The sequence below is a fragment of the Corticium candelabrum genome, chromosome 12 (genome assembly GCF_963422355.1).
Source record: "Corticium candelabrum chromosome 12, ooCorCand1.1, whole genome shotgun sequence".
NCBI classification, from domain to species: domain Eukaryota; kingdom Metazoa; phylum Porifera; class Homoscleromorpha; order Homosclerophorida; family Plakinidae; genus Corticium; species Corticium candelabrum.
This window is the reverse complement of record NC_085096.1, coordinates 8,177,753-8,201,585: the sequence shown is the minus strand read 5'-3', so window position 1 is coordinate 8,201,585 and position 23,833 is coordinate 8,177,753. Positions and strand designations below refer to the sequence as shown.

Below are 23,833 nucleotides of genomic sequence, written 5' to 3'. Positions count from 1 at the left end.
GCCATGCACCCATAGACCAGCTTCTGTTGATTCAAGGCATAGGCGTAAAAAGATTTCGAGGTCAAGGGAGCCAAACACGTATCACTTATAGAATTTGGGAATAATGTAACTAAAACAGGAAATGATTGGGGGCTATGGCCCATTTGGCTTCCAAAAGTCCTAAGCCTATGCAAGATATGTTGACAAATGGTGGCCCAAGTCTAAATTGTCACTAATAGTTACACACAGGCTGTTCGACTTCGTATTCAATTAGGCCACATTCACAACAAACACCATTCTATAAAAGCCACTACTAATGTCCATGAGGCAGAAACCGGCCATACATTGATGTCATAAAATACATAATAGCAACCGACAAAGTCTATGAAGAAGCACAAAACAGCAAATCACATGTCCTAATCACTCTGTGGCCACTTTCCATCGCAAAGTTAAATCTACGTGCTGAGATCTTCAACCTCCATAACAAGCTGTCTAATCTTGATGTCTTTGCTTTTGATCTGAGCTTTGAGGTCATCAATTTCTCTTCGCAAGCTGTCAATCTCACCAATCTCATCCTTTAGTCGCAAGTTTTCTTCACGAGCTTCGTAGTAGAGCTTTTTGTACTACAACAAAGTAATGAGACAAAAACGTCTGTGAAATTTTTTTTGATAGTGTAGCCATGCGACACAACCAACAAGCAGATAAACATGTAAAGAAAAGACAGAGAGACAGACAGACAAAGAGACAGACAGACAGACAGACAGGCAGGCAGACGATAAACAGACATGCCAATAAATAAACAGCAAACTAGTAAACAAGCAGACAGACAAATAGACATACAAACAGACCAACAACAAACTGATAAAAGCAAATGATGGACTAGGTAGATTCTGCTCAAAAGTCACTAGTTACAGCTTTACATCAATGTCTCAATACTGTAAATCTTAGCCATACTATAAAGTACGCAGCTCCAAGAGTTAAAAGTATGGGAATAATGAATCTGTAGCAACAAGAGTTAAAAATAAAGTACATTGTAGAGAAAACCAAGGGAGTTTCCTCAACCAGATGTACATGACTTTTGAGATATCTCATATACCAAGATGTGATGAGACAAGCATACTCGCTTATGCCTGCTTTTTAGCAATTGCTGTAAAACAATATGTAGTTGTTTGTCTCTGTGTGTTCTTGTTACTAAAATTCTGACTGACCCTGTGCTACCATATACATGCATACTACATACCAACAGATACACGAACAACAAACCAACCAACAAAGTGACAATCTCAGTACAGAGACATACAGGGTGTCCCAAAAGTCTGGCCCCACAAGAAAAATTACATAGAATACCACTAACGTTATTATTTAATTTATCAATTATCAGCTAGTTTATCAGTTACAATAATGTTTGAAACGACATCCATTTATTACTCTAAATTTACAAATACGTTCACTGCAAGAACGTTGCACATACTGGACCACAGAAGTATAGCGTTCATTCTGTACATTTCATTGGAACCATACTTTGAAACACCCTGTATATGGAGAGAACAAACAGACAAAGGAACTAAAGAGATACACTGATATACTACAGATACCACCAACGATACTAAAATGACAAACTGCTAACTTACATCCTTCTCTGCTTTCTTGGATACTGCCTTCTCAGCAGTCCTTATTACCGGCTTCTCAGCAGGTTCCTCATGCCTCTCTTCATGCTTTTCCTCTTGCTTGTGCCTCCTTTCTTCATGTTTTGGCTTAGCTTCCTTCCTTTCCTCTTGCCTTGTGTCACGTTTGGGTTCCCTTTTTTCTACAGGCTTCTCCTCAACGTCCCTGTCTGTGCTGCGGCGCTGTGGAGTAGATGGGCCAGACCCTGTTGGTTTCATAGAAACTTTCTTCAACGTTGGCATGGTACCAGCCAGCCAGTCTTCAGCAGAGATGGTTGGTTCTCCAGCATAAGTATCAGGATAGAGATCGTCTTGGAACAAGTCAGACTGCAACATTAAATATAGTCAACGTATTGCAAATAAGAGAACAGCATGCTGGGAAAGACCACTTCTCAGTCACAAGCACTAGTCAGTAAGTATGGCATAAATTATATTAGTAACTAATAATCACTAGTCTATATGTTAGAGTATGTTTACCTACAAGGTATCTGCACAGAATTTAAATGTTTCTTTATCTTTTGTTATAAGTTTGTCTGTTTTGTCTGTTTGTCTGTCCATTACCACAAACACCTACTAGTAAATGAAGCTGTGTTCTACTCGCTTCAGAGCTACGAGCCTATATATGTGTGTATATGTGCGTGTAGTTGTGTGTCAATGTGGTGTGTGTGTGTGTGTGTGTGTGTGTGTGTGTGTGTGTGTGTGTGTGTGTGTGTGTGTGTGTGTGTGTGTGTTTGTACTTGTGAATATCAATGTAAATTTATTAATTTTTGTCTATCTATTGTCATTAGCATTAATTAATCGTTAGCCTGTAATTGTTGCTAGAATGCATAATTCTTTGAAAACACAGGGATGTGTCAATGTGATTACAGATAACTAACTAAATGTCATCAACGTCCCACACTAGCACATGTGCATGCATAACTCTTGCACGTGACATATCGGGCTTGCTATACTCATGTTATTTCTCAATTTTGTAGCGCTCCTGCATCGCTTGAAGATATTTACTATTGAGGTGGACACGTTTATGATCATGCTTTCGCTGAGCCGTTCTATCATATCTTTTGTTCCGGTAATTAATTCGTCATGCTCGTAGCTAGAGATTAATGTACGTCTCCTACCAATACAGTACTGTGAAGCGACACAGATACAAAAGAAAGCGTCAACGTTTCCTACGAATCTTTCTTGCAAGACGATGTCGATCGTTCATCATAAGTCCCACTTACACCTAGAAAACCTAATGCTCTCTTGAAGATCATGGATGACATGTTGGTCGTGCGCATGCAATGGTCGGTGCATGCATGGTCCCAAGAGACCTTCGCTTGGCTTCTTGAAGAATGGTGAATTCGTCTATTTTGGGATACTTCTGTAAAAAGTAACAGATGCACACAACTATTACCTGAACCTTACTCTGCGCTTCTCAGTTTGACGACGGTTTGACCGTAATTGATATATATATATATATATATATATATATATATATATATATATATATATATATATATATATATATAAGGACTGTTGATTGGCTCAACAAACCTCCACAGAGATTGATGCTGACAAACTAGTGTTACGTAACCTACATTTTGAGTTCCAAAACGATTGCTGATCGGCTTGACAAACTCCCCAAGCATGACACACACATACAAACTAACATAGGTACATACAAACAAACATAGCAACATAACGACAGACAGACTGGAAGTCAATTCAGCCTGTTTAGAGTGAGCTTCTCGCGAAGCAGTCCACCACTTATTGTGGTGTCCTTCTTTGCGCTCATAGCTTAACAAATTTGTTAATTCTGTCTCACAGTGTACAATTGTACATTGCCAGTTTGTCACTGCACTGTGTGTAAGATATAATAACATCTAACATTCAAAACAAAATAAAAACAGTTTGCAATTCAACTACACAGAAATACACTTCTATACTAACCTACATAATGTGCCACAACTTAGTTATCACTCTAAACCTTTCTTGGAATGTAGAAGCTGACTATTTCACATAGGTTCTTTGAGTGCAGCTTGTACATCCTCATCACTTCACACTCCTTCGTATTAAGTGCTCTCATTGGTAAAATACCCAAACCCCGTTGGGCGTCTGAGGATTTGTAGACCTCAAGATAGTAGCAGTATGGACGTTCTTTGACAACCTCATAATAACGAATATTGCCGTCTCCCTAAACATTTCACATATTAGTATGCAAGATATGGTAGTATGTAACATATTGGTATGTATATTGGTATGTAAGATATGGTAGTATGTAGCATATTAGTATGTAAGATATGGTAGTATGTAACATACTGGTATCTAGTAATAAAATCGCATAAAAGTGCAACTACACACAATAAGGCAGACAACCAATAAAGCAAAATTTCCCGTCATTTAGCAGGTGCAGCTGAATATGCCACCCGTTCCAGTTATGCTTTCAGTTAAGCATGGCGTTGTGTAATGCCATGCCCTATACAATTGTAGTCATACCTAAAACGTTGGTGCTATGTCCAGAATTCTTAGTGTCTGTCTATGGCGGTAACTCAGTTACAAACCAGCTGTATGACTTCAGACTGGCCAAAGTACATGTACTACTATTATTGCAAAATCAGGGTATGCAAAATTAAAGTATGCCAAAACACAGATGTTGGCATGCATGTGTCACCTTAGAGACATATAAAAGCCGGCTCCATAAAAACAGCCACAAGAAGAGCCAGCTAAAACTAGCAACTACGAAACAACTCATGCTATGTAATTGCACAAAAGCTTGCACGAGCCTCTGCAAAGAACAAGACTAAAACAAATGACTACTAGCATTATTGGTAACATTCACTAGCATTACACATTGCAGTGTTGGGAGATATCAGAAAATACTCACCCATGATACCATTTGTCAGCCAGTCAATGATATCATGATATATATTGTCTACTTGCAACAACAAATTTACAACTCTGTAACCTCACAATAACTCTGTTGATCTTGCAAAGATGCTCATCATCTCATATGCAGAAATCTTATTTACAGTTGGGCTAGAGGTTTCTGATAAACCACTAACATTTTACCATATTTTGGTTTCAGTCAGTTACGTCTAGGAGTGACAATGTTCCCTGATGTTGTGGACCGCTGCTCTGAAGCTGCACTAGTGGCACAAATGACTAAATATTCTTAGCTAGTTTTGACAGCAGTGGAAAACTTTGTTCTCATGCCTTCCACCAGACAAGCTGCTCTTGCAAACAACTTTCCTATGGCAGGCACCAGATATCACCGTGTCAGTCGTTTTGGGTTTGCTGTCTTCGTTGCTCTACCCTACCTATTGTTAAACTGGTGATGTCACATTTGCTTTTGCAATAAGATTTGAAGACACGGCACTGGCATTGATTCAGCAAAACTGTCTAGTGAACATATCATGGAAAGGGCAGTTTGCACGTGCTTCATGACATTGACCTGTGAAACATGTGAGAGACCCTCAGATATGCATGCAAACTTGGAATACACAATATGTCACATTCCAATTGCAAAAACAACTGCGTCCTCATCATCCAAAGGCGATATTGTGGTATCGGCCAACACTGATACATTGTACAGCAAATTGAAATAAAAAGTAAAATTAAAACACCAGAAAAGAAATCTGCGTGATGCAAGCATATAATGCTAAATCATCAAGTAATCAAGCAGCTAGCATGACCAATCAGAGAACCTTTACCACAATCTATAACACACTGTCAAACCCAAACAGTCATACAGGTGTGATGACCGAGTCACCCAATTCCAAACACAAGACTGAACTCTATTTACAAGGGCACACTTCTATAGGTAACCCTATGCATGCGCATCCCTCATCCCACTCCCCTTCTAACAATTAGTGTTCTACCATACAACCGTTAGTGTCCTACGTACCCACACTACTTATCAATCATCGTCCATGTCTTGACTTTCATACTCCACTTCCTGATATCGTTTCTGCTGAGGATCAGGGCTCAAATGTCTTGGTCGTGTCCTCATCCTCCTTGAGGCTCTCACCTCCCTATCCACCTGATCACTTGATTCCTCCCCTGAATCGCCTGGCACCATTGCTGTGCTTTCATCTGAATCTTGATCTTCTACACTTGTACTTGACACGACGTCATCCTGTCCTGGCTTCCAATTCATCATATAGATCCTGAAATTAGCTGCCTGTAGTTGTTGACATCAATACGTGCATCCCTTCCTATCAATTACCCGTTATTGTGGACTTTTGTAGGGAGCCATCTTGCCTAATTTCTGCCTCTCTGAACGTTGTAAGTTCTGCGTACATGTACCAACTGGTCAATCTCAACTGGCTTGCCTGGTTCTGTCATTCTCTGTTTCCGCTTTTCCTAATGATATTCAATGCATTTCTTTACTTTTTCTGTAAATCCCATTCACCAGCTGTAAAACTTTTTTGTACTCGATTCCTTGCCATTTGTCGAATATTCTCCTGCGTTCTGCACATCTCATCTGCTAGTTGTCCCAGACTCTGCCCATCTTTTTACTAGTAGAGATTCTGGTCTCCTTGGCTCTTAGTTATACAGAAGTTGATGGGGTGAGTATCCAGTTGTTCCATTGACTGCTGTATTGTGAGCTAGTTGTATGGCTGTCACTGCCCTAAGCCACGAAATTAAATTGTCCTCTATTACACATCGTACATTGTCAACAAACTTTGCTTCTCCACTTGACCTTGAAAACAAGGGTGATTTGGGGAACTGAGTCTGTGTGCCACCCCAAGCTGCCTGCACATTTCTTCAAATACCTCCGCTGTAAAGTGTGGACCTTGATCGGACTGCATAGCCAGGGTACTCCAAATTGACACACCCAACGATCCATCACTACTTGAACTGCTGTCTCTGCCTCACAATCTTTCGTAGGCACAAGGAGACAAAACCTACTAAACACATCTTGCATAGCTAACACATTGACATCTATCTGGCATAGACTTCTGGAAAGGGCCGCAAAAGCCAATCTGTACCCATCCAGTGGATGCGCTGGAATATATCCGTATTCAACAAAGATGCTCGTTTGGGGTGTTTGGGTCTCTTGTGTAACTGACACTCATTACAACCTCTCACATACTCCTGCACATCTCGCTTCAAACCCAGCCACCAAACACTCTTTCTTGCCTGTTGCCATGTCCTCTCTTGACCCATATGTCCAGAAACTGGTATATTATGAATGACATGAAGAAATCTGCGACGTAAAAAATTGTCAGCACTACCAACCATTCCTCTTTTGTACCCAACAGTTTCTTTGATGACGAGTGTCTTTTATAGTTCACATATCGAAGTACACCATCCATGCCTGCCCTTAGTCGGCTTTGTCTGATTGCATGTCTTAATATGTCATCTGTAATGTTCCCCTGAATATTCTCTCTCTGATTCTTTTCCTTCTCCAAAAGCCTCCTCACTATCTCTAATTCTTTCTCTTGTTTTTGTTTTTGTCAAATTAGTTCCAAATCAAATACTGGCCCTGATTCCTGTCCTAAACACCTCTCCTTCATTTGTGCTTGCAGAGTTGCCACCAAGTGACCATCTGCTCCAACTCATGACAAATAATCTGCCATTGCCATCGTATCACTCTTCCCAGCCTTGATTGATCTCATACTGCTGCAAAAATTCAAGCCAGCGGCCTCTCCTTCCCTTTTCATCCACCATATATTCAGTGAATACAATCATTGGGGTGCTTTCTAATCTGTAATAAGATCAGGTTTTCCTAAATACATTCTGAATTTCTTAATAGCAAGAACCACTGCAAGTAATTCTTTTCAGTTGTCCCATAGCGTCTCTCTGCCTGTGTCAATGCATGATGGTAAAATGCGATGGGCTTCAACTGTGCTCGTGCTTGTTCCCGATTTGCTAAAATCGCCCCTACTCCTTGATTGTTTGCATCCGTGACCAATACAAATTTCTTACTAAAGTCCAGTCTCTTTGGAGGCGTGGGTTCAAATCTCACTCCTGTCACCACCGTGATGACCAAGACACCCTATGCCGAACACAAGACTGAACTCTATTTACAAGTGCAAACTTCTATAGGTAATCCTACGCATGTGCATCCCTCATCACACAGCAAACTTGCAACATACCTTTCCAGCAACATACACCACTTTCCTGTCATCATCGTAGTAAGGATGGAGAACACCAGATGATGAGTCAATGTTGTCCATCATTAATGGCTTGGACAGATCTTTCTGTAACACACAAAACAATGTTGGCTGTCCAACAAAGACAAGTCCACGCCCATACACACAACTGTATATGAGCACACTCATGCACACACACACAAACACACACACACACACACACACACACACACACACACACACACACACACACACACACACACACACTAGATATTAGTTGGTAAAGTTAGAATCAGTGCAAAAAATAACCCATAATTTGAAACACTAATTTGGTGTCTGCAGTTAAGATAGGTAAATGATCTCCTTGAATATTAGCTGTTGACGCAGTAACACTTTCTGAAAACTAGAGGAAACTGGTAGCAACAGCTGCATAAAACCCATGCTTACAACCACAAAACACTGTCAGTTTAGCCAAGTAATGACAATGAGTAAAAGTGATAAACGATTCCTCCATACGGCATTGTTTCATTAGTTATTTAGATATAGCATATAGTTTGAAAAGACAGGTGATAATCAAATTTGAAAACCAGAAAATGTCTGTCTATTTCACACTGCAAGCGAAAATGGTAACCGGTGATACTGTTAATTCATGTAGCCATCCATTCAAAGCTCAAGAGCAAGTTGCTTCCTAAAATAAAATTGCCATAAGAACAAGATCCTAATACCTGTCATATGTTCCTTCACCTTAGCATGTTACGTTTTGATGATGTACACATACCACTTAGCATGTACACATACCATTTAAATGACAATGGATTAATCTAAAAACTAATAGATTGTTCCTCTATCAAAATTCTATCCTGCCCAAGTTCATCAAAAAGTCCATCCACACACATTGAGTAATCACGTCCACAAATAAACAAGCCAATGCCGATAAAAGCATAATGAACATAAGGTAATAAATCTGATAAACAAATAATGCAAACCATCCAAACCATAAACACAAGCATACAATAAAACAAAGCAAGACTACAAATAAACTCTTTGCTTACCGCATCCCAAACAGCATATTGCCGTTCATTGCCCCGTGAAAATCCAGTACTAAAAATCCGACCTGAATCTCCAAGAAACACAACATGAGATGCTTTCGTGCCTGCATGCCCTTCTCCAACCTAAACATAAAACACAAATGATAACATGTAGTAAATCAATGAGAGACACATTCATATATAACATTACAAAATACAACACGCAAGTCATTAAACTTAATAAAGTATTTCTAAGAAATTTTGTTTGCAAGTTCAGTGTTAGACAATTTGCCAAACTTCACCATTTAAAGAACAATTTCCACAAGTAATTACCAAATAAAGTTCAGGTGTTATTACTAGTAATGCGTGAACCTCCGTCGAGCGTCGCTTCAAATGAAAGCTACGAAGCAATACTTATTGGGAGTAGCTTCTATCCTGAGTAAAGCAAATTTATCTTCCCCTAATCAGTCTCGTGTACGCACGCAGAGTGTATTCAAACACCACAGCTGCCGACTGCTCCTTCTGTCGACCGTAGACAGGATAGCAGCCGGTTCTAATTTTTCCAAAGCTACAGTTATAAATTCTGTATGTCTTTGTGTATCGCGTTACGTACATAATTTAGCTGTAACGTATCGGTAGTTGGCAACGCACGTTAGCAAGGAAGTCCCATACGTAACACGTGCACTACTCTTCACGTTTGTGCATTCTACGGCAGCAAGATTGGATGCTCGTAGATTTTCAGGTAGCGCTACTTGAAATAGGTTTTTGTTGTTTCTGATCAAAAATTGACGTCTTTCTGGCTAGATGTTCTCTCATGTCAAACAGCGCATAGTGATTGGCTGCCTGACCATTGTCCCTCGTTGCCGCGTGCGACACAAAGAAGACCAATGCGTCGTGATTGGTCACTCGCTTGCATACCATACATTCCTGAAGCGTGACACCCATATATGGTCATTTTTTGGCGTACATAGATAGTTAGCCAGCCAGCCAGCCACAGAGATTTGGGGCAAATAGAACCCCGTTAGTATACCGCTCCTCGCAAGTCACGTGACTTCTTCAAAGTCCTGCTCCTTTGACTCGTAGCTTTCAAAAACCATAGATGCAGATCTTCAGACAACAAGAACAGTCTCAGTACACTGCACCAGTATTTAGAAATTCAGAAGCTCCAACTTCTGCTCTCATAGTAAAAAAGAGTAGATAACACTTACGGTTCACCTAAAGAAGTCGAGCTTCAGTAATGTTTAGCAAGCTTGTAGCTATTAATAAGGACTTAACGTTCTTGCTGCATGCAGTACTATGTCAAAGTAAAAGTGCATTAAGATGCGTATGTATAAGCTTGCAAGGCTGTGTGGAAACATGTACTGCACACGTGTGTTGGGCTGTCTCCAAAGTCATCACTAAGCTATATGACAACTGCATGTACAGCACAGTAAGTCATCATTATAATTTGCCGAGTAGTTCACCCACTGACAAAAAAAACACTGTTGAGTGCAGGGGGCTGACAAACCAAACCAAATCATGAAAGTGCTTTCTTTTGTCTGATTTCTGTTTATTTTGGTAATTAATGAGATATAGACAAACTAGTCATCCTCTCACCCTTTGCTGCATTACAGAACATGATGCCATCACAAGTGATGATTATCTCTACATGTCACATGATAATCCAATGTTGCTTGCATTAAAAAAATCAATAAAATTAAAGGAGAACTTCCATGCTAATACAAGTTAATGTTTAATCAAAGTACTAGTTGTCACAACTCCACTCGCACAACAAGTTTTTGCCTAAGCCTGTCAGGAAGAGAGAATCAGGATAGCAAAGTTGGGGCGTGTCACATGAGTGCCGCCATCTTGGATGATGACGTAGAAGTGTCTTACCTGTGCGTATGTCTCGCAGCAGCTGAAGAAAACAATGGAAACTATCTGTCCATATAACTTTGAACCCGTTCGAAATGCTGGAGAAATGTCAGAAAGTGAGTCTGGTGGTAGCGACGACGATGACCAAACACATCACGTCCGATACGCGTACGGAACAAATAGAAAGCACCAACTGGTGTACTTGTGGTTTGTGTATTGTCATGCTGAGCATTACAGAATGCATCTGCTGCAAGGCAGTCAATGCTCTGAACTGGAGATTTCATGGCGTGAGATGTGCGACAGCGCATAAAGTTTTCACACTGTCTGCTTGCACTATGAAGTTCTACGCACAGCGGTAGGTGTCACGAATGTCTCTCCAGGCTCCATTACAGAACATCTTACGATCAGGTATGATTTGAAGCTACGACCACGTTCAGTCTCACCTGCTAGTGCATGGTCACTCTGTGTAGGCTTTTGAGACTCGCGACTTACTACCAATTTACTCACTGGGCTCATGAGAAGTTGGGAAGAGGAGTACAAGTAGTCATACCATCGTGTGTGGTGTCTGCCGCACGCAGAGCGTTTCCAGAAGAGAGTGGGCACTATGTTGGCCTTAGAGATGCTAATGATTCTCAGCGATGTATTGGCAAATAAATAAATAGTTGATACAGACAACTGACAGAGTACTTCTAATGCAATCGAGTACTAGTTCGACATATAATCTCTTCTTTGGGAGGCTGTTCATGCCCAGCTATATTTGTGGCTAAGTCCACTGGTGGAGATTTAGCTTTGTGGTGTCTGATGGGATTCTGCTCCATTGATCTACTCTTCAGCACAGACGTTGAAATTTTGTGGAGGTATTCATATGATTTTGTCTCAGCTATAGGCTTTGCTACCCAGGCTTTAGTAGCTTCAGGAAATACGTCATACCTCGTGATTCCTTCACTTGTTGCTGCTTGTTCTCGACCAATGTTCTGATTATGGTCCAGAGCAGCCAGTTGGATTCTTGCAGTCATGCCCTTATACACAGAATGCTGCCTTTTACGACAGTACTTTGTGACAAGTGAGTGATACACTTCTAGCATGCCTGTGTGACAAAACTTGGTGAGCTTTTTTATGTCTTTCAGTAATTTTTTTGTCTAAAACAACCTCTTTTAGGGCCTCATGAGCATCGGAGTTAGGCTTTAGCCAGTATTTTTCGTTACATTCCTCACTTATTAGCTCTTCATGTTCACATGTTGTAAACTTGCTAGCACCTTCCTAAGAGTGGACATTTACTATTTGGAGGATAACTGATGTCCACTTTTCAGTAAGTATTTGGGAGTCTCCATCACAAGACTGAGAAGACCACCACAGGTGATAGAGATGGCTTGGATCCATAGCAGGAGTTTAGTGCATCTCTTAGATTTTCCCTTCTGTGTCAGCTTTTTTGCTATTCCTTTAGACACATGCCAAACATCAAATTAATGGTCTATGTTGGGGTACTTCTTTTCATGGTAGCTGCAATTTGGATATGTCTGTCAGTTGCAATTAAATTAATTTGATATGCAAGCATTCAGCTTGAAGCTTTTGAAGTGAACGTTTAAATCCTTCTCGTTCCATGACAACAGAGTTGGCAACTTCACTGACTTGAATATGTTGGAAGTCAAGTATTAGTCCAATTTCCTGCTCAATGTGAGTGTATGTGCCATATTTGGCAAAACAGCCGGGACTATCACAGCCGGGACTATCACAGCACCCGTCTCCTAGGAGACATAGGGGTGTCTTTGAACTGTTCAAGAATGGATCTCTGGTGTTTTTCCCGAAAGTCATTTATGACTGGTACGAGGTACGCATCTGGGATTCAATAGAAGGTAGATTCGCTCATGAACTGCAGTTTAAAAACATGGGCGAATTACGAAAATTTGCAAAGCTTCCAGTACAGAGAACGATTGCATTGGCTGCTAATAAGTTGCCTGCTGGAATGTCCTTGACTAATGGCTGTGAGTTCCAAGTAATGGAATGACCATTGGAGCACTGCAGTGTCACAGTTGACATGCTTCCTTGTAAGTGTTCTGATGCGCTTTCAACAACTGCTCCGCATGTTGGACAGAATCGAAAAAGCATGTGGAGGCAGCTACCGAAAACAATGTATTTTGGTTCAGCTTCTGTCGGTAATTTTTGGTTTCATCTAACTGAACTGATGTGTCTGTAGCAGCTGTATCATTGAAAGGATCGTAGACCAGTATAAAAGTCACGTGTTACCTCTCCCTCAGACTCTATACAGGAAGCAGTAGGAGTCCCTGGGGCAGCTGCTATTAAGAATGTTAAGAGGATGAAATGCCCTATAAGCTGAAGGAATGGGAGGGAGGTTAAACAATATGAATGTTCTTCTGGATCTGTGACAGATCATACTGTGTTGATGCATCACACATTATTGGTACACATTATTGGTAGAGTGTTTGATTCTGGTATCTCCTTGTCTTCCATTTCTTCAACTTCTTGCTGAGATTCCTCTTTAGCTGCTTTAGATGATGACTGTTCTAGTAAATTCTTAAACTTCCTAGTTACTAGTTTGTGCTATAGAAGTAGGGATTGTTTACGTAAACATGGTGTCGTCGCTTGCCTGTCACCCTCGCTGATGTACTGCTTACAAAAGAGAAGAGTGTTGGAACAGTGTTGGGCTTCAGGCACACCCTTTGTTTTGTTCCTAAGAGCTCTGCTTGTAAATCTCGCTCAAAGCAGTCGGAGTGGACGTGCTCCATACACACACGACTGCTTGGTGACAAGGGCGGATCCTTCAGACAAAACTTGGACAACACTCTTTCAGCAATGGTTTGTTGTTAAGTGGTAGTCAATAGAAACGAACACTATGCTGTCTGTCCTTATCTTCATTATTACAGCCGTACGCAATGCAATACACCATACTATGCAGATTTGCCCACACAACAATGTATACATACGCGAAGATAAGACGCTTCTACGTCATCATCCAAGATGGCAGTGCTCATGCGACACGCCCCCAACTTTGCCTTCTTGTTTCTCTCTTCCTGACAGGCTTAGGCTCTCTTCCTGATAGGCTTAGGCAAAAACTTGTTCTGCGAACGGAGTTGTGGCAACTAGTACTTTGATTAAACAATAACTTGTATTAGTGTGGAAGTTCTCCTTTAAGGTTGTAACACAATTATCAACCTCCAATAATTTATTGAATTAACCTTTCACAAGGAAAATGTCTTACTTCACTTTGACAGTTAGCTAACACCACGTACATAGATGTGGCACACTACTTGGTACTTGCATCATGTTCTTGGAGCCTAATCCTTACAGTAACTCATAACACCAATAAATAATAGCTGCAATGCTCTTGTCACACTTCTTTCTATACCAAAATCGTGTCAATAACATTAATATCAACAGGAACTAAAGCTAAGATAAAAAACTAAAGCAGTCAAACTTTTAGGGATCGACGTGCAGATAGTGTATAGGAACAGTTTCCTAACCACTATAAGCTCATCTTGTTCGTAGCAAGCGAGACTGCATGCTTTAATGATGCAGAAATTTGGTTTCACTAAAGACCAGATCGGTATGCACGCATCATCTTGTTTTCAAGCCCTTCCAGACATCTACCGCTCTGGACTGGCTACGGTTGCTTCGGATGTCCAGCAGCATCGAAAACTTATGCAATGCATCCAGTTTCCGTTGTGAAAGGAGAGTACAGCACAAAACGGTATGTGTAAGTCATATGTTGATCGTTATCGTGAATGCACGAGACTGAATCCTGTCGACGTCGACGCTCCCGTGGTTGCATTGGCTGCGGTAGACATGCAGGTTTCACTAACAGCAAAGAATCTGCAGTTTTCGAGTAGTAAAGGTCTCTTCATAGACGACAAATGACTACCACGTGCGAAACAAAAGATACGTGAAGGGGTATGCACGTCATGCATACTGATCCGGTCTTTAGTTCACCATTAATGGTGAAATGCCAACACAGTGGCTTCAAAGGAAGCTCAATTTGATAAGGGAACTCACATGTGCACACACACATGCACAGATGCAAGCATGCACGCGCGCGCGCGCGCGCGCACACACACACACACACACACACACATGAACAGAAATCCCCATCCCTAAGAATGGGGCATGAGGCCTCTGTGCTCTACGTGGAGTCTCTGGGCAAGTACTGACATCCCTCCTGAAGCTTAGCCAGAGGTCTTGTCCATCCCCAGTCAATGACCAGGTGCTCATTTCTACTCTTTAGTCAAAAGAGGCAATTGAGTATGAGTTTTTTTGCCCAAGGAAATTATGACATAGCTTGTCATCGCTGTGACTTAAAACTTGCAACTCTAACGGGTCCTGGATGTACTCATTATCTATGATGACTCTCTAGCCAGCTGAGCAATAGCACCACACGCATGTGTGCACATGCACAAACTTGGAGAGAGACTTCCCTTCTGCATGCACACACACACACACACACACACACACACACACACACACACACACACACACACCTTCAACCGCCCATCTATATACTGTAAATCCACAATTTTTGTACGGGCTTTGACGGACAATTTTAGCGCACACTAGTACGGTAACAGTTTCATTCCACGTGCATCAGTGTACGTTATTCATGAGTTCTAAGCTAAAGCAAAGTGGTATCTATGCTTGGCTCACAACAAAAGATTAAAAACAACTAGTACCAAGAAGATCGCGAGCAGCAGTATCCAGGATCCAACAAGAGGACATTACAGTTGCGAATGATGGTGTAGAGAAAGCTGTGGATCGAGATCAGCTAATCGCAGAAAGAGAGGACAATATCATGTTTAAGACTGCAAGACTAGGCTGACCATTACCCGAGTCACTGAAGAATGTGGACTTATGACATGCGCTCGTCTACTAAAATTGTTGAATCACAGAATCACAAAAGTCAACAGCTTAATCTATCCGCAGTGTGTATCAAAAAGAGTTAGTATCGAACTGACGGCCTGAGAAAATGCTACAACTAACAGAAAAAGGTCACGCCAGACGCCTTCTTTTTGGACCGCGTACTGCATTGGACAAAAAAAACGAGAAAGCAGCTGCATCGTCAACCAAAGTGTAGTGTTGGGGTGCGCATTAGGACTAATTCAAAAGAACAAACCATCACTGCTGCAAGAACATGTCTGGTTCATCTTCTGTTGATGCCATTGCTAAATGTCTGTCAGAGTACTTTCAGAAACAGTTTGAGTTGAATAACATCATAACGTTGCAAACTGGACATGTTCTACGTAGAAAGTTTCATTTTTGGTTTTCTGTCGTTGTAAAACCAGTGTATTGTTCAGTTGGATCTTGTGTTGTGGTACATCATCAACATTGCTAGTGGCAATTTCTAATAACAGTTTGTCATCCAAGAAAAATTTTAGTATGCATATTAATTTAGTACAGTGGAGTTGTACAAACAATACGAAAATAAAATGCATACAAAATTTGTGGATTTACAGTAGCTGTATTACAACAGAAAAAGCATTTACAGCAAAGTAGAAGATTATGTCTGAAATTATGATCGACATTTATGTCTTTCCTTGCTACTTTGCCTTTGAAAAGACGTCTGCAAATGTCACACTGACGCCTGTTGCAGTGTAGGATAAAAATTTCCTCTATCACAGTTGTGTCTAAGCTTTCCAGACTGTGATTTGTAGATTCGCTTACAGTTAATACATTGTAATGGTTGCTGGTTCATAACCTGAAATGCTTTCCCTCTGATTTTTTAATTTTCTCTACTCTGCTTATCTTCAGCCATCACTCTTGCTCCAATAAATTATTTACCTCTTGTGATACAAATGGCCCTTCATTGTTGTCTGTTATGGGTGAGTTGAGACCAATTATCACTTACTCCAATCTTTGCAATTGACATCTTGCATTACCTTATCCCTCCAACGAAGCTTAACTCCACGAGGTGGACGAGGAGGAAGTAACCATCCATGCATGATCTTTTTGGGCAAACAGTGATCTTCCATGCGTTTGAGATGCCCTAACCATCTTAGCCTACTTGCCATTAGTGACTCTGCTGGTGTTTCCAGGCAACCCAGCATCCGACGAATTTCATTTAATGTTACTCTTTCCAACTGTTGCAATTTATTAATCCCCAACATTACTCTTTGACATTGATTTACAAAGGTCAATAGACTTAAAGAAACACTCCAGAGAACTGCACAGCGTAGTGCGCAACTGAAATAGCGAGGTCCATTGATTGAGAGCGTTCGTGAAAGTGTTCCAGTTTAAAGATGAGTGCCTCGTAAACTGTTAGAAGACAATTGACAACAGCGTCCACTGCCTTCAACGCCAAAAAATCTCACAAACACTGATTCTCTCGAATGTTGCCGAATGGAGATAAATTGCACGAAAAGAAGGTCAGTCTCTAAACGGTCTAAAAATAGCACGACGGTTTCTACCGTGTTTGGAGCAATTGAAACAACAGAGAGAGAATTTCCAGGAACTTGACTGCGTCAGTACGGCTCATGTGGTCTGATGGCAAGCAAAAATGCTCCACTTGACAGACGAAATTGTTGAAACGGCCCCCGTCAATTTTTAAGTTATGAAACATTCTTAATTAATGTACATCTGTTGAGTTTCCTCTGCGATAGCACCCAGATACCCAACTTGATTAGTATGGATTTCCATTAGCGAGTGAAGGCAGAGCCAGCAGCCTAGCGCATATCTCCAGAAAGCTCCTTTAAGATGTCACGTTTAGTCACTGAAATGAAGAAGAACCATACAAGGTTGGTAACACTTTCGCCCTGAATAAAACATTTTCTTGTTTCAACTCTAATGTGACGAGACAGAAAAACACTTTCTTTCAAGGCTCCAAAACATTGGCCCGCCAACGATAGTCTCTCTGATAACTCCATGTTAAGCTTCATGTCATTTGATACTATAATACTATTGATCCCATATATTTGAAAAATGTCACATGTTGCACTTTGCCACCAGCACACTCAATATCACTAGTTTCTCTACTGCATAAGGTTAGACCAAACCCATCCACACACACATATTGTCCTGTCCTGCTTTGCTCTATGTGCATTTCTAGGCACTTGGGAGGCACGAAAATCCTCTGCAAGTGAACGCACATGAGGTGAACCGAGTGACGCCATCAAACAACGTCTTGTACCCGACAGGCACACACACACACACACACACACACACACACACACACACACACACACACACACACACACAATGGAAAAATGGCAAATGAATAATGAGCTACCGTTTACGGTTACGCCCCCTAGTCAGACGGCTAGGTTCCTGTGCACTACAGAAGAGCTATGGGCCGTGCTAAGTAATCTCCTGGAGCCTGGCCAGGTACTCGCAGCACCAACTTTGGTGTGGGCACCCATAGTCCCACCAGGACCCCAATGGTTGATCGACTTTGTCGCAGTCGGGGGCCTTTGCCACCCCAGTCAAAGACCAGGTACTCATATATACTCCTGAGTCAAGAGAGGCTTGTGTGTGTGGGTTTCTTGCCCAAGGAAATTATGCCATAGCTTGCCATCACTGTGACTTGAACCTGTAACCCTCCAAGTTCCCGGATGTACACACTCCACAGAAGACTCTCTAAACAACTGAGCTATCGCACCACACATACCCATGCACACACACACACACACACACACACACACATGCACACACGTCCACACACACACACATGCACACACGTCCACACACACACACACACACACACACACACACACACACACACACACACACACACACACACACACACACACACACACACACACACACACACACACTTACAGCTACAACTTCTGAGATCCTTGGATCAATAACCCTAATCTTCTTGTCTTTGCACGTTGTGACCATTCTAATACCCAGTGGATCAAAGGACATGCTAAATATCATGTCTGGATGGGAATCTATTGACACTAACTCCTCTCCTGTGCTAATATCCCATATCATAATCTAAACAAAATGCAATATGATCAAACAGATGTAAATGACAATTAGAAAACACACAAAGTAATAGACAGATAATAAACATCACTTTCAATGAGTCTAGCATCTATACATAATGAAAGACTCATCTGTCTGTCTGTCTGTCTGTAACATCCATCATGCTGAAACTGGTGTCCAATCACCACAAAACCATCCACAAAGACCTCATTAATTTAACACCCTTATGGAAATAGGTTATATAAAAGCCTCTCTTAAAGAGCTCCTCTAAAACCCAGAAACCAACCCTAATAGTGAGAATGCTCTTATTACTGCTTTACCACCACAAATTTTGCATGATGAACCTGTCAGTTGATGTGTATGACGTCCAATGAAACAAACAGGCCATCTAATTCTGATGGTAGGGCAACAATTTCTGCAGAGTTCTCCCTACAGTGTAGTAGCATGGTGCTGCAGCACACAAAGCAACCCTAGCCATGCAACCAAGCCATTTTACAAGTGTTCTATCCAAGGCAGATGTACAGTACTGTACACTGTACTTACATATACAGCAAGCTCATGGCGTTAGTGTGCATATGCATGTGTGCAGACGAACATGAAAGACATCTCATGGCGAAAACAAAAGCTGTAATGACTTCATTCTTTACATCTTAAGGCAAAAGGCTTCAGTAGATTAATTAGTAAGCAGTTGACCTACAGTTTTGATACTCTCGTGCTGTCTGACGCTAATGTGGTGTCATACTTCTGGGCATCTCGGGGTACATCGTGGTAAGGGGCATGTCTGGCAACTACTATATATCTCTGCTACGCTATTCTGAAATCCTGGAGAGAACCCTAACAAAAACAAGAAGCAGACAGATAGACACAAAGACAGACAGAAAGACAGGCAAAAAGACATAAAGACAGACACACACAAATACGGACAAACAGACAGAAAGACAAACACAGACAGACAGATACTAATAGATTCAATTTGTAGGTAGCAACAACCAAGAATTCAAACATTTGGCAGCGGTGTTTTCCTGTGACATTACAGTAATACAATACAAGAGTGATGTCCAGAAATTAACAAGACATGGACAATCTATGCACATGCCCATTGACAGATACTTGGCTCTTCCAGCTGTTTGGTTGTTAGACATGACTAATAGCCTGTTCACACAAGCACTTGAAACTGGGTCAACATCAGTCAGCACAAATCGATTCACTTTGAAAGGTCACGGGCCAAGCCAAGCTGAGATGCGCTGGAATGGCTCACCTCAAACTGCAATGCCAGCTTGGTTTGGCTTGGCTCACATTCACTGTGTGAACAGTAACCAAGCCTCACCAGATCTTCTCCTGCTGACAAAACCCTGTCAAACACTCGTGAGATTGAAGCCTGGTTCACAATATTGACGCCGACGACGTCGACATCGACGTCGTCAATAGAAATGAATCCTATTTCAGCGTCGATGTCGGCGTCAACATCAAAGGATGCCGCCCACGTCGAGGCGGTTTCTTTGAAGTTTGATGCTCAACTGAGCGTCGGCGTCATATTGTGAACCAGGCTTGACAGATAAGAAAAATAAGAGACAAGCTGCTGCTGTTGATCAATGCAAGAAATATTGATATCTGTTTCAGTCGCGTGTACACCTCGAGATCCACCTACTAACTAGACTGGCTTTACATTTCTCTGGTACAGTGTACACAAAGTCTGATTCGATGCTCTAGCTTGGGCTGACATAGCTTGTCTTGGCAATGCACCATGGCTTGTGTGAACAAGCTGTTATCTGGCTGTCATTTTTGGGCTGTGCTAGTACAGTAGGACATTTTGGTTTTAGTTGTTGCTTTTTAACTGTATTTAGTGTGTAATAGTTCTGATTTATGACAACATATGGTTTTGACAGACAGTCAGATAGGAAGACAGACTAGACTCAGCTAATAGAGACAACTACACGCCTCTCTACATCATAACTTCTCTATTGTATAGAGCAATTGCTGCATTTCAGGAGTTTCAAATTATGTAATTAGTTTTTGTTTGTTATTACACTCAAACTCCCCTTATCCGGACGCCCCATATCCGGGCACGTCCGTCTACCGGGCACCCCCGTATTGCACAATTGCATCACGTGTATTGCGCGTGGTCCACGTGCACGAGGTCGAGGCAAAGGTCTTGTAATCAAAAGTCCAGTTTCTTGTCGACAGATAGCCATACTTAGATGCTAGTTTCTTATTTACAGCTTGTAAGACTTACCTGAGGATGTCTGAGACTAGACCAACGCAGATGCCTGCTCCGCAGAAGCGAAATGTGGGGGTGTTCCCAGATGTGGCCGTTTCTGAGTTATGGGCAGTGTCCGGTCCCAAGCTGCCCGGATAAGGGGAATTTGAGTGTACATGTTTATTCATTATTGTGTATTAGAAACAGACAGATAAACAAACAGACCGACAGATTCATTATTCTCATATAGACTCTACTTGTACATATGCTAGGAATTTATGAAAGCAAACCAGTCCTTGCAAACAACAAAGTCAAATGAACTATCTAAAGCACCATGATTAGATAAAAGTTTTGAAAGTTTTCTGAAAACAACTTTGGCAGACAGACAGACAGATGATAGCAAAAAGTGTAAGAGATGATGAAGACAAAATGAAACCGACTTCAAGACCAAGTAGCGGTCAATCATTTCAGTAACACTTCAAAGTTGCAATGCGAAAGTCGTCTCGAACAAACTCATTAGCATAGCCAGATTAGATCATCGAAACGTAGTATGCTAAGTGTAATTTTGTATTCTTTAGAACATGGTCCTGTTGCGTTAGTGTTGCTGTGGACGTTTCTCTTTTAAGTTGCTCATGATGTAAATGTTTGATTTAAACTGAAAATATATGTACTGAGACAGCTGGTTGTTCTTGTAGCTATCATTGTTGAAAATATATCAACAGCGACAGACAAACTGACATACAAACAGACAAAGAGACAGACAAATAGACAGAGAGAGGCACATAGACAACAAACAGATAATAAACAGACAAACATAAAGACACAGGAATTAGACACACAGCATCCTCCTTGTTTACCATATAGTCATATCCAGCAGTTGCTAATACATGCTCAGCAGTTGGATGCCACTCGAGAAAACCGACTCGTCGATTGTGTCCAACCAGATTCACAACCTCCTTCGTCAGGTTTTCTGTCAATCCATCCTCAGGAATTTCCCACACTTTCACTGTGCAATCCTCACTTGCGGATGCAATGACATTCTCATCAAATGGATTCCATTTGATGTCCAACACAGCTCCTTTGTGGCCAACCACCCGAGAAGCATTGAGATCAAGCCGACCAGGCTAAACACAAAAAAACATTAAAATGCAAAGCGACAACATGTAATACGGTAACGGAGAAACAAACAATCAAATGATGGGTAAACCAAGCCAAGAGCCATTGAAGCAATAAAGTGATAAGCACAAAAAGTATAGGGTACACCTGCCAACTCCTGCACCTGGAATCCCAAATTGTCCGAATTTAGCGTACTTTCCCAAGACACGACATACCAGCTGCCATGCCCGCATGTTGATCTCTTAGTACATAAGACTTACGCTAACTGTTATAGAAGATAAAACTTACTAAAATCACCTACTGTGAACCAAGAAATTTTCAGTGGCGATTTATTTTCGGTAATTTCGGTATGACTGATGAGGTACGGAAGAAATCTCTACCTAAATTTTGTGGAAGCAGCCACCAGCAATGTCCAGAAACATGGTATCGTCGTATACAGGACTTTATGCCCTAACTTGGATGAAAAGTGCTGCGAGGCTGCTTGCAACACATGCAAGTCAGGGTACCTCGCCATACTCGCACGCAGTTCAGAGCCGTATTGCTGATACTGTAAACGAATTCTTTTGCTCTTGTTTGCGGCAGTCTCACACATAGAAGCATCAATTTCTGCATTTGCTAAGGCGAGTGCCGCCACATCAGTTTCCGTCTCCTCAACGTTGGGGTCTGGAAGGCCGGCAGTTCTTGGTATTGGTAACTCGCCTGCTGTGCACACTAGCTGTGCTGAGCACAATTGCATAATGTCTACTTGCTGTCAACTCCTCAGTACTATTTACATATCTGGGCATCCACACAGGAGTTTCAAGCATTCAACGACTTCTACGTACTGAAAATTGATCACTCCAAAATGGAATATTCAGGAGGTACCGAAATTTTTACGAAACCGAAAATTTCTTGGTTTATAGTACCATAGTCAGAATATTTTACAGTTAATTCTTTAACAATATTAAAACTCTCTAAGCTTCTTTGTGCTGCAATTCTGCAGCTCTCATTACACTTTTGTTCATAAGATGTTTATGAATGGTGCTAAACTGTTGTGATAACATTAAAGTCACACTCTGGGATGCATGCTAGGCTACTGGCTCCACATTCGCTCGCTGATGGGAAATCCATACTGACCAAGTTGGGTACATGGGTGGTAACTATCTCAGAGCAAACCCAACAGGTGTACGTTAAGAACGTTTCATAACTTAAAAACTGACAAGGTCGTTTCCCGGAAATCTCTGTTGTTTTCATCGCTCCAAGCAACATTCAAGAGAATCGGTGTTTTGAAAGATTATTTGGTGTTGAAGGCAATGGACGCTGTCGTCGATCATCTTCTAACAGTTTACAAGGCACTCCAGAGTTCTAACCAGGCATCCACCACCTTCTCATAGTCATTGGTGGGTCTTGCATATATGGCAGGCCGAGCAACAGTGCCTTCTCTGCCGAGAAGAGACAATCTATTAGAGTTACCACTTTATCGCCATCTTGCAAATAAGACCCGTACAAGTCAGTCCCGTCTGTGGTCAATTATCGAGCATTCATCCAACAGGTCATTCATTGTTCACTCTATTGTTCCTTCAGGAGCACTTGCAAAGCACCTGTCAAGTTGTTCACAATGTCATTTTTACTTCTGGTTTAAAGAACAAAATGGCCGTTTACCCCCACCCCAAACGAAAAGTTTTTTCGTAAAATGTCTTTAATTAAATACGGACAACCCCTAAAGAAGTAAATAACGATAAGCTGACTGACTGAGGTGTGTGTGTGTGTGTGTGTGTGTGTGTGTGTGTGTGTGTGTGTGTGTGTGTGTGTGTGTGTGTGTGTGTGTGTGTATTCCATCGTCACTAATTACAGTTGTTCGATCCTTTCATGACCAGATGTCAGCAGTAGTCAAGTATGAGGGTAACCTTGGAGAAGAAATTCAAGTTCGAAATGGTCTAAGGCAGGAATGTGTTTTGGCACCAATTTTATTCAATATATACATCAACTGTGTCATGAGAGAGT

At 41.4% G+C, this 23,833-nt stretch overlaps 2 protein-coding genes across 3 annotated transcripts in view; both read right to left on the bottom strand.

Moving 5' to 3' along the window:
• Positions 1-230: 230 nt before the first annotated feature.
• Positions 231-23,833, bottom strand: part of LOC134188103 (coronin-1A-like) — a 28,576-nt gene continuing 4,973 nt past the window's right edge. For both annotated transcript variants that reach the window (XM_062656295.1, XM_062656294.1), the window contains exons 2-8: positions 21,592-21,858; positions 18,382-18,546; positions 8,776-8,895; positions 7,727-7,831; positions 3,613-3,819; positions 1,611-1,970; positions 231-602 (exon numbers count right to left, since the gene is read on the bottom strand). In XM_062656295.1, coding sequence (XP_062512279.1) covers positions 435-602; positions 1,611-1,970; positions 3,613-3,819; positions 7,727-7,831; positions 8,776-8,895; positions 18,382-18,546; positions 21,592-21,858 — 1,392 coding nt within the window. In that variant the 3' untranslated portion in view covers positions 231-434. The remainder of the gene's footprint in view (positions 603-1,610; positions 1,971-3,612; positions 3,820-7,726; positions 7,832-8,775; positions 8,896-18,381; positions 18,547-21,591; positions 21,859-23,833) is intronic.
• Positions 11,224-11,928, bottom strand: LOC134188104 (uncharacterized). The gene has a single exon (XM_062656297.1). It carries the CDS (start codon positions 11,688-11,690, stop codon positions 11,295-11,297), a length of 396 nt encoding a protein of 131 aa, XP_062512281.1. The 5' UTR covers positions 11,691-11,928; the 3' UTR covers positions 11,224-11,294.

Bases quoted from the DNA above. Each gene is read 5' to 3' on its own strand.
- LOC134188104 (XM_062656297.1), bottom strand. From the start codon at position 11,690: ATGCTAGAAGTGTATCACTCACTTGTCACAAAGTACTGTCGTAAAAGG.